The 13284-nt window shown below is 35.7% G+C and overlaps 1 protein-coding gene across 1 annotated transcript in view; it reads right to left on the bottom strand.

The window, feature by feature from the left end:
• Positions 1 to 1888: 1888 nt before the first annotated feature.
• The window catches only part of LOC134666784 (proton-coupled zinc antiporter SLC30A1), a 54550-nt gene continuing 43154 nt past the window's right edge, over positions 1889 to 13284 (bottom strand). The window contains exons 9-10 of the mRNA XM_063524069.1: positions 11329 to 11474; positions 1889 to 10557 (exon numbers count right to left, since the gene is read on the bottom strand). Coding sequence (XP_063380139.1) covers positions 10509 to 10557; positions 11329 to 11474 — 195 coding nt within the window. The 3' untranslated portion in view covers positions 1889 to 10508. The remainder of the gene's footprint in view (positions 10558 to 11328; positions 11475 to 13284) is intronic.

Raw genomic sequence — 13284 nt, 5'->3', positions numbered from 1 at the left:
CCCGGCTTGGCACATCATGTTAACACACACTTATCTATACTTTCCTACGTGTTTCGTTCAGTTCTTTTTCTATAAATGATTTGGTTTGTCAGTTTATACACCTATCTAGTAAAGACCAAGTAAAGACTAGTAGTAACAGGATATTGCCAGTTAAGACCCGTGGGTGAGTGGGTAATGGTAACTGATTCTGATGTATCAATTTGTTATGGTTAGGATTTTATCGTGATCTTGTATTACCATTACCACGACTCAGAGTACACTCAAGAGCACCAATAAGCGAGCGCAAGCTAGATACTAATGACATGACTTCCAGTAATTTCAGTGTGTTTCACCAACACCACGCCGATTACCGTGAACTATTGTCAAGGTCGGTCGTATTAAAACAAGTTCAAAACCATAACAAATTGTAAAATCAGAATTGGCATCATGAAATCTACGGCTACAACCAAAAAGTGGGGCCGAGAAACAAGCCAAACTACAGATTGTGTCTTGATTTCATTCTTCTTCTTGAATGAAGTGCTTAAGAGGTGAGTGGCGTGAGTGCATTTTAAAAATGGTTGATCTCCGACGTCGCTCTACTGCTATCGGGGAAAACCGGTAAAAGATAATCGTAGATTGCGTTCTAGACAATGGTACTGCCTTTTGAAGGGATTTTGATAATGCCTAAAACAATATATTAGTTGCCTTCCCCATTATAGCAATTTCATTTTTTTACGATAACTTCAGTACTGTAAGACTTACTGACTTTTTCTAGCACTTAAATGAAAGGTAATTAAATTTGCTATAACTTTCATTGCCATATATATCATAGCATGAGCGGTTGTGCCGATATTTGTCTTAAAATATAGGAATAACTTGTAATTTCATTCCAAGGAAAAAAATACCCTTTTTTTAAAGCCCCATATCTCAAGAACTATTTGACATACGGCGCTGTTTGTGGGCTTAAATTGTTCCAAATTTAATATTCTTTCAACATTACATAGCAAGTTTTGACCAAAAACCCATAGTTTTATGATGAAACTGTAAAATCTGAAAAAAGTCCGAAATTTTTGCAGTTTTTCGCAAATTACGCAGAGAGCACAACTTTTTTTTGCTTGCAAAACATAGTCTCACATTCCTCTAAGGACTATAAACAATATACAAAAAATACAGAACTACATCACGCATTGTTTTTTTATTGTAAGATTTGACCGGTGTATTATGTACGAGGGGCGTTCAAAATATTCTCGGTATTGATATCTTACAACCTCTTCTTAAATTTCTTTCGTTACTGGCCGTTAAGGTTTATTCATTGACATTAAAAAAAAGTATAATTCGAACCGAGATGTTCTTTTGTTTTTCTGCAATTGCTGAACAAACATGAACATCACGTGCGAATTGACAATGTTAACTAAATTAGAACATCAATGCGGCATAAGATTCTCGACAAAACAGGGTAAAAATAAAAAAACCATAAAAGTGGAAATGGATTGTGTTTACCGTGAGTCTGCTCCTTCTTTATCTACCATTCAAAAGTGGTCAAGCGAATTTAAACGTGGAAGGGAGAGTATTGAAGATGACCCTAGACCTGGTCGGCCTGTAGTAGCTACTTCACAAGAAAATATTGATAAAGTGGAAAAACTTATATTGGAAGATGGTCGAGTGAAGGTAAAATCTATAGCTCAAGTAACCAATCTTTCTATTGGTATCGTACATGATATTATCCATGACCATCTTAATATGTCAAAAGTAAGTGCAAGATGGGTTCCGCGAATGCTGACTCAGCTTCAAAAAGACATGCGTGTATAGGGTGACCAGATACAAATTTCAAAAGTCCTGATTTTCGGCCGAAATTCCTGACATGAGCTGTCGCGGCGGGTGGCGAGGTGGCGGGGGGGGGGGGGGGGGGTGCATTGGCATGCCGCGCGGCGCACCGTTAGTCCAGTTTCTACGTTATAACAGTGCGCGTGTCGTGTCCTTAACATGGCGTCTAGTAGCAAACGCCCGAGTATGTTCTTTTACGGATTTACGTTGTTGGTAGTAAACTATTTGTATTAATAATGTGAATAAAAGCTGATCTCAATTATATACCAATGTTAAGTTAAAAGGTGATTTTTTAAATGAAAGAAGTGAAGTCCTAAAGGGAAATACTTATGTCAGTAAACTGTTTTACAATTTTTTTTGTTATTTTGATTAAAAATATTATTTTTACTGTGTATACCATTTTATTGTTTTGTTTATTTGTCCTTCGGGAAACGGAAATGCCAAAATTCCTGACATTTCCCTTTTCCGGCCGCATTCCTGACATATGCCTAAAATTCCTGACATGTCAGGAAAATTCCTGACGTCTGGTCACCCTATGCGTGTAGCGTGTTGTTCCGATGTTATTGACCTGTGCGGTGAAAATTATGATGCGGTGCTGCAAAGAATAGTTACTGGATATGAAACCTGGGTTCATCATTATGATCCAGAGAGTAAACAAGAGTCCATGCAGTGGCACATTAAGGGTTCAGCTCATCCCAAGGAGTTCAAGGTCGTCCCTTCAGCTGGCAAGGTCATGGCCACGATATTTTGGGATTGTGAAGGAATATTATTAATCGATTATAAAGAAAAAGGTGTAAATATCACAAGACAGTACTACACTAACATTCTACGTCAATTAAAGGATGCAATCAAAGAAAAGAGGCGAGGAAAGTTAACCAAAGGTGTTCTGCTTCTGCGTGACAACGCCCCCGTCCAGACTGCTCATATTGCCAAGGCAGCTATTGTTGAATGTGGGTTTGAAACTGCTACTCACCCACCGTATAGTCCGGACTTAGCCCCCAGCGACTTCTTTTTGTTCCCCAATCTTAAAAAGCATCTGCGTGAAATTTTTTTTCTGACGATGAAGCATTGAAGGCGGCAGTGGAGGAGCATTTTTACACCAAAGAATAAAAATATTTTTATGAGGGATTAAAAAAAAAATTGATCGATCTTTTAAGTGGATGAACATAGGGGGGGAGTATATTGAAAAATAAAAATATCAAACTTTTCGTACTTGTTTGTTTTCATTCTCATACCGAGAATATTTTGAACACCCCTCGTATGACGTTAAGAATGGTAATAGGTATTACCTATGTGAAAAATATCTCTTGATCAATTTCTTGTACCTAATGTAATATTAGGTCCAGCTCTAGTGCTTATTATCATTATAGGTATGTAAGAATATTATTATGTAGCAATAAAATGTGTATTTAGAAAATCAAGTTAATGTTTGAAAGATAGATTTATGACATGACTTTTGTGGAAAGTATATGTACTTAAAGATACACATGGCACAGATTCACTGTTTTATAATAAAGGAGCAGAACCGTAGTGTCAATAAAACATTTAATTAAATACATACTTTTATTAACTGTGAAAATTCCACATATTCCTCTAACATTCATATCATCATTAACATCAACATTTAGCTAACAGTCAAACTCATCTTTTTTTTTTGTTAATTTAATAATAAAAACCCTTAGAAACCCACTTGGCACAAGTATGAAACCAATCCAGGGAGTTTGAGTAATATTGCAATAAAACAAATATGTACTTAAAACAGATTGATAAAATAAGAGTGCATTCAACAAATATTCGTTCGTCGATTCATTTTCTCTAAATCGATAAATTTGCCTATACCTATTTATCATCACATTTGCGCGAAAAGTTGCTGAAAGTGAAACCAAAATGTGCCAAGCAGATTCAGTATCACTTTACGGCTCTGCCTGAATAACCTACGGTTTGTACATAAATAAATAAAATATAATTTTTTTGAGCAGCGACATCCCGCGATGCTATTGTCTACAAAGTTGATTCTATCTGAATTACAAACTTGATAAACTCTAAAACAATGAACAATTGCACCACGGTCACTGTAACACAAACGCCACACAACAAAGTAATTATACTAATTATTAGCTTTCAATTAAAGTGTTATTACATAGAATTATGATTCTTGAAATAAGAGTATGCCTGGTGTAAGAGCTAGCCTCGGAAAGACGTACTTATACAACTTATGAAGCAACAACATTTTTCTAGTTAGCGTGCCATACTGCCCATACTATCCTTACGACCAGATCCGAGCACCTGGCAGCTGTTCATCGGTGGAGGTCGGAGAGTAAGATTGGCAGGTATTTTTTCATGCCCACGGCAAAAGTCCAAACAAAGTTTATGATTTTTCTAGCTAAGTATGTATGTTTAAAGGTAGGAGTGTGAATAAAAGTTTGTGCAGCCTATTCCACAGTGGCGTCGAAACTACAGAGTCGAAATAGGCTACAGAATTTTACTAGGTGCCCGGATCAAGTGAAAACAACTGGCTGTCGCTTTGGTAGAATAGTGATCAATAAAAAAGAGGTTTACATAGCATGCAACCGGGATAATGAATGTTTTCTGAGGTTAGCAAATCTCGAAAAGGCGCGACACATGCTGTGTGGCGTCGCTAACCTGCTACCGTATATGTGTCGGCGGCCAACCGTAAGATCAGACAGATCGTAATGTTCCTGTGTATTTTTTTGAGGATAGTCACATTAAACCAGATAAGGTAAGATAGGTTCGTTAGGTTGCTTCAGATGCCCGAAGGGCAAACTGCCCAGAAATAGGAGCCCCGCGTAGCGGGGCTCCGTCGACTCAGGGAACGAGTTAAAGATTTTCACGTTTCACGATATGCCTAGGAATTTCACGATATGCCTGTTCTTACGATCGGCCGCCGACATATGCAATACGTAAGACAACCATCAACAAATAGGTGATTGCGTAATAAAGGGCCTTTATTGCTTTACGTGTCCATGTGAATTAGGGTAATTCCATTTTATATTATTCAACTAAATCAAAACACACTGTTTCAAAGTCTTTGGCAATAAAGTTTTATAAAATAATGTAGGTAGATGACATTTCTAGGATAGTCAAAGGCCCCTTAAGTAGAAAGATTGCCGTATTGTTGTCTTATTTTTCATTACAAATATTTTATAAACGAAGCCAAATAATTATATTCTTAAAAAAGATTATTGATTACACAATTCTTATCCAACGCTAATTACAAATTTAGAAAATTAAAATAAATGTAAAAAATATTTGTTTTGTATTGCTTTGTATTAGGTACATTCTGTATTTATACGGTCTAGGCGTATGGGTTACGTTTGCTATAGCTGTTAAAATACTACTCCTATTGGCCTACAAAATATGCTAGTGAGCTTTTCATAAGCTTCATAAGATCATATTTGTCTAGGTACTATCTAATTTATTTGGATTCGCCTATTCAAAATAATTAAATAAATAAATGCTTCACTGGGCAAGCACGAGTCTGAGCAAAAAATGTATTTTTTATTATAATTACCTATAGGTATGTAAGAAAAATTTGTTAGGTACATATTTAGCAATGGCAAGGCGTCCTAAGTACTCGATTTTACAGGTTTACCTTTTTTGAAGTAATGTCGCGCCTAATCCTGCAGTGCTCAAAAAGTAAGTATGTTTTTAGATTATTTAGGGTCCCTAATATGCAGACAAGTTAACGTTTATCTACATATAGTTTTTCAAACTACAATGCGAGTTATATAAAATAACAGAATATTCTGTCCAAAACCTTTGAATTATAGTCTGTTAAGCTATTTCCATCAGTAGAAAAAGCAGCAAATATGAAAAAATTTAGGCGCGAAGGGTTATCGTCCCATAGAAAATTTGTATTTCGCGCCTTTTTCAACTGACAAAGTTGTTTGACAGACTATATATCCTTATCGTAAGGGATATTGTAAGTTAAAAAGCGTGTTGTGATTCTCTTACACAGATTTAATAATTGTAGTAACATATCATCGAGTACAATTAATATAATCACAAACAATCCTAATACAATTAAAATCGTAGTTATTTGTTGACGTGTCATATAAAAAATACAACTCAAACTCGTGCCATTTCCAGTCATAGCCAATCTGTCTATTTTACAAAATAATACAAATTTCTTAAAACAACTATGTATTACAATTTTTATTGAAAAGTGCAGTGATTCACTTTTTTTTTAAACAAAGGTGTTTTTCTATATAAAATAATTATTGCATCTTGTTTGCTACCTGCATATGTCTAACGATGGTATCATTAAACTAATGCCTTGCCACAGCCACACTGCCTACCTTAATCTATGAAATATGATCACATTTTTTAAGTATAAGAAACAGTTCGCATATTTTGGGTCGTTCTCTATTTCATAACATATAATTAATAAATAAAGTTTGACAAGATAATATTTGGCCCTGGAGGTGATGATGATATGTGTAGTCAAATAAAATGTCAAAACCGGTCATGTGATCGATTAATTTCAAAACATTATTTATTGGAAGGAATTTATTGTATTCAAATTATTTATTCCTGCATCTTTGACAATCTGTTTTGGTATTTCTGTGGTAAAATCGTTTACTTTCCAAGCCTGATGTCAAAGAGTCTTCTAGCCAAAAAAAAAATAGTATAACTGAAAATACGCAACATGGCCAAATAAAATCTTATACAGAGTATAATAATCAATTCATATATTAAACTGTTTCTAAAAATGCGCATATTGTTTAGGTGCTATAAACAAAGTCTTTATCTAAAATTATGTCTAGATAGTATGTATATAGTAAAATAGCGTTTGAAGTGAATAATTAAGAAGAGCTGAAATAGATTATAATTATTATAAATCAGAAACAAGTATTTTATGAGTTAAAGATTAAGAAAGTATATATTAGATTACCTACTAAATAGTATATTTAAGTCATTTAGAAAAGTATTCCTCAGGACTTTGTGTGCTTATGCCATTATTTTATTACTGTTGATTAAATGATACTTCAACACAAATAATTTGTATGCCAACAGGCAAAAAATAGTATTCAAATGTACAGACCTAAGAGTCCTAAGACCTATTGTATACCTATGTTTCACAAATAAAACTTTCTGATCCTGAATATGTTAATCCGTATGGAATCCATACTTAAAATATTTTATCCGAGACCGACGAAAATGAAATCAATATATTAGATAAATACCAATGTATACCTATCAACAATGCGAAACAAGCATAGAACGATCAAACACTAAATAATACTTGTTTATAACATTATACATAAGTTTTGGTGTATTATTAGTTGTACATCGTTATGCCTTACGGCAACACTATCTAATTCCGTGTGTAACTTTTGGTCAAAGCCTACAGGCCCAAGAACATTTGTAGGAATCATCAACTCTTTCGTTCTAAACACACGAGCTGTTATATTATGCATTTAATTTTATAAATACACAAAAAAATTATTACCCACAGTTCTCATGTAAGTATATGTATAACTTGTTATGTGTTTTACTTCACTACACCTTATAAAATAAAGTCCCCCGCCGCGTCTGTCTGTTTGTGTTTGAATGTTTGTTCGCGATAACCTCAAAAACTACTGAACGGATTTTCATGCGGTTTTCACCTAATAGGGTGATTCTTGAGGAAGGTTTAGGTGTATAATTTACAAACCCGTGCGAAGCAATGGCGGGTCGCTGGTTGAGAATATAATTATATCTTTAAACTTATAACCTAACAATAGGGTGGAATAAAAGGGTTATTCGCGGACGGTCTAGAACGCAAAATGACTAGTGTAACATTTTGCCTATATCGCTCTTAGTCTACATCGCCAACGGTCCAGAACGCAAAATGCCTACATCATTTTCCGTCGTTTTATCTTCATGTTGGCGATGTCGACGGAGCCCTGCTCCCGCGGGGCTCCTACTCTGTGCTTGTTGGCCTTCGGCCATTTGAAGATAACTAACGAACCTAACCTACCTGTGTGATATAAAAAAGTGGTCATTTTGCTTTCTAGACCGTTCGCGATGTAGACTAAGAGCGATATAGGCAAAATATTACACTAGTCATTTTGCGTTCTAGGCCGTCCGCGACTATACCGAGTAAAAACCCATATTTTCGTAGTTACTAAATACGCAACGCTAGATTTCAATTGAGGAAAATAGTGATACATAATGGATTAAAGTTGTAGACCGAAAATTAGTTATTCAAAAACCTTTAAATCGTCAAGGCTTATAGTACAATATTGTTGTTTAAAATCGAAAATACATATGAGCAATAATATCTATTTAGTTGATCTTTACCTAGACATGTATTTTAAATTAACCTTTTTAAGAATGAGGGTTTCCGCGATCGAGATTTTCACTAGATGACAGCACCGTGGCGAGAGGTCTAGCTGACATAATCCACCAATCACGTTTAACCATGTTTTTTTATTGGTGGATTTTGACAGCAGCTGTCAAAAAGACCTCTCGTCACGGTGCTGCCATCTAGTGAAAAACTCGATCGCGGAAACCCTCATTGTAGGTACGCATGGTAAATGGGCACTTTGTGCAAAGTTTTCAACTCAAACATTTCTGACAAATACCGACCGATTATTATTAATTACCTGAACTCGCGTACAACTAAGAAAAGTGTTATGATTGTAATAAATGACTTAGTCACATTTGTTTATGCATAAATGGAATATATCATATATGTATTTAAATATTTGTAGCCTCTAGTGAAAATTAAATAATCATTGGTATTGTTTACCAGAAGGCGGCAATCATAATTAATTGAAATCAGGATAAAATTTTAGAAAAGATAAAAATATTATAATTTTATTTATTTATTGTTTATTCTATCGGCATTCGAGGTTCAAAGACTCGTCCTCAAACTCATAACGAATTAAACAATAGTTCATACGTATAAAAAATTTGGTAAAACCAACAATACATCACGACATAAAATAAATGGTAAAAAATACCTTCTGATACCAGATAAACATGCACACCTGACTAACATTGTAAATGCGAAGTTATATAAAATACAGATGTAGTGCATAATTGTTTTCCATCGTAATTTCCCGGAAACGTTCGTACGAGTATTTGTCAGTACTTTTTGTACCGAGACTCGTAATAGCAAGACACTTTCGTACGTTTCCGTGAAAATACAATGGAAAATAGTTATGCACTACCCCCCTTATTCATAAACGTTTACTAAAGTTAACAAGCCGATAATAGTCGTTTGTCCCTTTCCATCATACCAATACGTCGGAAAGGGACAAACGATTATTATCGGCATGTCAACTTTAGTAAACGTTTATGAATAAAGGGGTAAATCTATAACGGCTGGCTAGTTTGACAGTGACGAGCTATTTATTTTCATCTCCAGATATAGGTATTGAATCGGGGAGAGAGGCCGCACACGCATAACACGACAACATTCTTACAACAGTCTATGATATTTTAAATTTAGAATTTTTACCTCCATACTGTTTTACCTGTGTGTTAGAGTGATTTCCCTCTCTAAATATTACGACCACGACATGTCATTACCGATGCCATTACATGTACACCCATCTGCAAAAGTGCGTAGCCATTTTATGAATGAACCCCATCCATTTTTTGCAGCTCGCTGTTCAAAAAGGAAGTAATTACTAATTTAATATTCAGCCTAAAATATATTTTGGTCAGTAGAAAAATCTGATCAACTGATTTTTCTGTTGACCAAAATATTTTTTTTGCAGACCAGTTATATCGTACCCTTAATGCAAAATTATAATCTTTACTAGCGTTTTAAATGTAAGTAGTAAGAATAGCCAGATTGTCTAAATATATACTTATAATCGGAAAGAAATCAGTAGATTTCCATTTAATAGCTCATTTTGCAAGATACGATCGATTATGAAGATATCAAGACTCACTTCAGTTCTTCTTAAGTCCTTCACACTAGGGCCTAGCAACATTGCACGTACTTTCACATCGACATAGCCGTTAGCAGTCACGGCCATAAACATGTATACATTTTTTACCATTATCAAAAAACTTTTAAGTTTTGTGTATACAGGTTTATGACCGTTACTTACCGTAACGTCAACCACTAATATACCAATTCGTTACTGGCTGCTATAGTGCACTTAAGGGTGGTATGCCACCTGTCCAATTTCTTTGCCCACTGTTATTGCCTCTCACTCTCTCATTAAAGCAAAATGTGAGACGCAATACACATTGGCCAAAGAAATTGGATACCCACCCTAAGCCATATCTATAAACTGTTCTAAACTGATCCAAGTTCCATCACAGCTGAACATATCTTTGAAAAACTAATGCTCATTTACGAGGATTAGATAACGTCACTCTTATTTAATTTACTTGTGAATAGGATTGGGACTGAAAGGCTGATATGTCAGCGTATAGTTAACTAGTGATATTGCTACATTACAGGATAACAAATGTGAAAACCTTACATATTGAGCTCGGCACACGTCACGAGATGATCGCTGCGGTAGTCCTTACTTTGTACTACAATGGTGCCGCAAGGATCACAGTGCCGTACGTTATCCCACCATATTTATAGATATATATGTATATATACCATATTTCCACAGGAGCTTTTCACATGTAGTCTTTTCCAGCTGTAAACGGTTCAGTTTAATGGTTGTGTTACCGCGGCACTTGATTCAGTGAACTTAGGATATCGCGGCGATGCGGAGCGGCTGTCAGACGGCCAGGCGGCCATCTTGTACCGCCGGCGTAGGCAGCAGAGAACTGGAAAGAACACACGGGACTATTAATATAGTTTATTGTACTCACCACACGGGATTGTTATGCCATTTAGGGTTCTTGCTAAACTGGAAATTCTATAGCGTAAGTATTGGACAACCAATTTAGCTATACATATTGAACAACACTATTTTTAGTATTAACAAGTTAGACGCTCGTTTTTGGCACGGTATTAAAGCCACAGTGGCATAACGGGATATAATAACGTTGTACTTGTGCCTAGGACGGTAAGTAAAGCCCGACCAAAGATATATGATCATTGTCAAGAGGGCGCTGTTATTCTTATGTATATGGTGACAATTCAGTTTAGTATGAAAAATTTAGTTCCTATGATATTCCGAAATATGGCGCGTGATCATACATTACTGGTCAGGCTTTATATAAGTTTCATTTTTAAACATCGCTTAAAAATCATAGCAAAGCAGACGGTCGGCCCAATCCAAACGATTCCACACCCTGACATAATTAGCATCAACAATATGAAAATATACAATATACATTTTAACTAGAAAATTCATCATAAGGTAAAAGGACTAGTGCTCGACGCTGCACCAGTATTCGACATGGGCACTTTATGTCAAAGTGACAAGGATTAAATTTGAATACAGAAAAATCTTCGTCGTTCAAATTTAACCTATATTACTTTGACATAAAGTGCCCATGTCGAATACTGGTGCAGCGTCGAGCACTAGTACTTCTACCTTACAATAATTAAAGGCCAGCTATGAAAGCAGTGTTCAATAAAAGTACACTTACCCGCACTCCAAAGCGTCTAAATGCCTAGCCGAGTTCGCGCCAGGCGCCCCCGCCGCCAAGCCGGAGTTCATTGACTCCGTCCTGGAGCCCATGTTCCTCTGCCTACAAAGATACGGCGTCACCGCAGGGGACGGCGTCGTTCGCTCCTGCAATAGAGAACGAATAAAACGGTTTGCTTAATACGGTACAAATAGCAATACTGTTAACTGTCCATCGGTGGGCCTTATGCCTTTTGTAATAAAGTTTACTGATGAACAGTTAAAAGTGTAGGCGATATTACGCCGTGTATAGACCTGCGCAAAACACGCTATGACTGTAGAGTCATAGCACGTAGGTACTGCATTAAGTTAAATTTATATTCTCATTTTATTCTTATGAGATGAGATGAGATATGTATATATCTTAAACCATACTTCTACTCTTATACCTTGCAACAAATCTTGTAAGTAATTAAATCGATCGACCAAACGCCACAATGGATCGAAAATCGAATGCGATTTGTTGCAAGGGCGGTTTGTTTCCCTTAACCTTTTGAACGCCAAACAGCGCATCCATTTTCCGTGCCACTGACGCCATGGGGGTAAAATTTAGTTTTGTGAATAAATAATGCCAACCTAGGAGTGGGGTGTTTTTCAGCAGGTTTTCATCAAAAAACGATCGACGTCAAATGCCGTCTTTGGCGTCGTTGTCACGATTTTGAGTTGACGTCAATTGCCGTCTGTGGCGTTCAAAAGGTTAAGAGTTTAGACTCAATAGATATTTTAACAGGTCTGTACATGACTTTATAATAAGCAATGATAGCAAACAATGAGACGCCGACGTTTGAAAACATAACAAAGTAGATTTAATTTATAGGTAATGGTCACTCGATATTATGTACGACAAACGCCGGTAGAAGGTCTGTACAATGTTTTCAAACGGCCATAATCTATAATGTAATGTACGTAATAAATAAGTAATAATATCTTTTTTGTTATTCAAACGCCAATAGCATTTAAAACATTATGATTATCATGTAATATTCAACAGCTATGTAAAGACGGCATTCGATTTTGTAATCCCCGTACAAAGTTACCCGTTCCCATTGCTCTCGAGGGTAGATGTCACAAAATACGTGTAAATGTATGAATGACGGAATAACATATCGTCGTTGCGCTTTCCAAGGCTGATATCATCAGGTGACGACCAAAACTCACAAATTACAAAAAAAATACTAAACGAAAATTAACCTTACTCAGGTACTAATAAGGTTCACTATGGCTATGAACTTGTGTTAGTTATTAGTGAGTTTTGGTTGTTACCTGACGATATGTGCCCGATGATTGACAAATAAGTAGTTACCTAGCAACATAAAAGATAAGGTTGATCTGATTAATATCGCGCCCATATCAGATCTGGTAAGCTCAACGACGATATAGATAAAGTTAAACCAAGTAAAGTCTGCAACGATTTTGATAGCACACGCAGTGCAAGTGTTATTTATACGTCATAATTTCATAGAAGTTTGGCGTTTAAAATAACACTTGTACTGCGTGTGCTATCATTATCGTTGCAGACTTTTCTTGGTCTAACTCTCGTGTATTAGATACATACTTGCTATGAGACTTAGTAAATAAATATTTTTCTAACGAGAATTTACAATCTATTGTCTATTATAGTTTATTGATAGATTAGACTTACGAATGGGGCATGACATTCCGTTTAATTAGGTAATTTCATTGTATTGTGTTTAGAAAAATAGGAGTGCAAATCTTCTTTATGTCCTGGAATCTTAATACTTAAGGTTAGCTATCTTTGCCTCTGCTATGCTATATGGCACACTGTTCAAAGCCATAAATTTAACAGCTGGCCTTAATTTCATTAAAACTATACTGTTTTTATAAGTAGATATCTAAATATCTACCTATAAAAACTAATTAGTCTGTTAATTTCTTGTCACTTCAAAACCTTTATGAA

This window comes from Cydia fagiglandana, chromosome 8 (assembly GCF_963556715.1).
Source record: "Cydia fagiglandana chromosome 8, ilCydFagi1.1, whole genome shotgun sequence".
NCBI lineage: Eukaryota > Metazoa > Arthropoda > Insecta > Lepidoptera > Tortricidae > Cydia > Cydia fagiglandana.
Note: the sequence above shows the minus strand (reverse complement) of the source record. Positions and strands in the feature narration are given on the sequence as shown.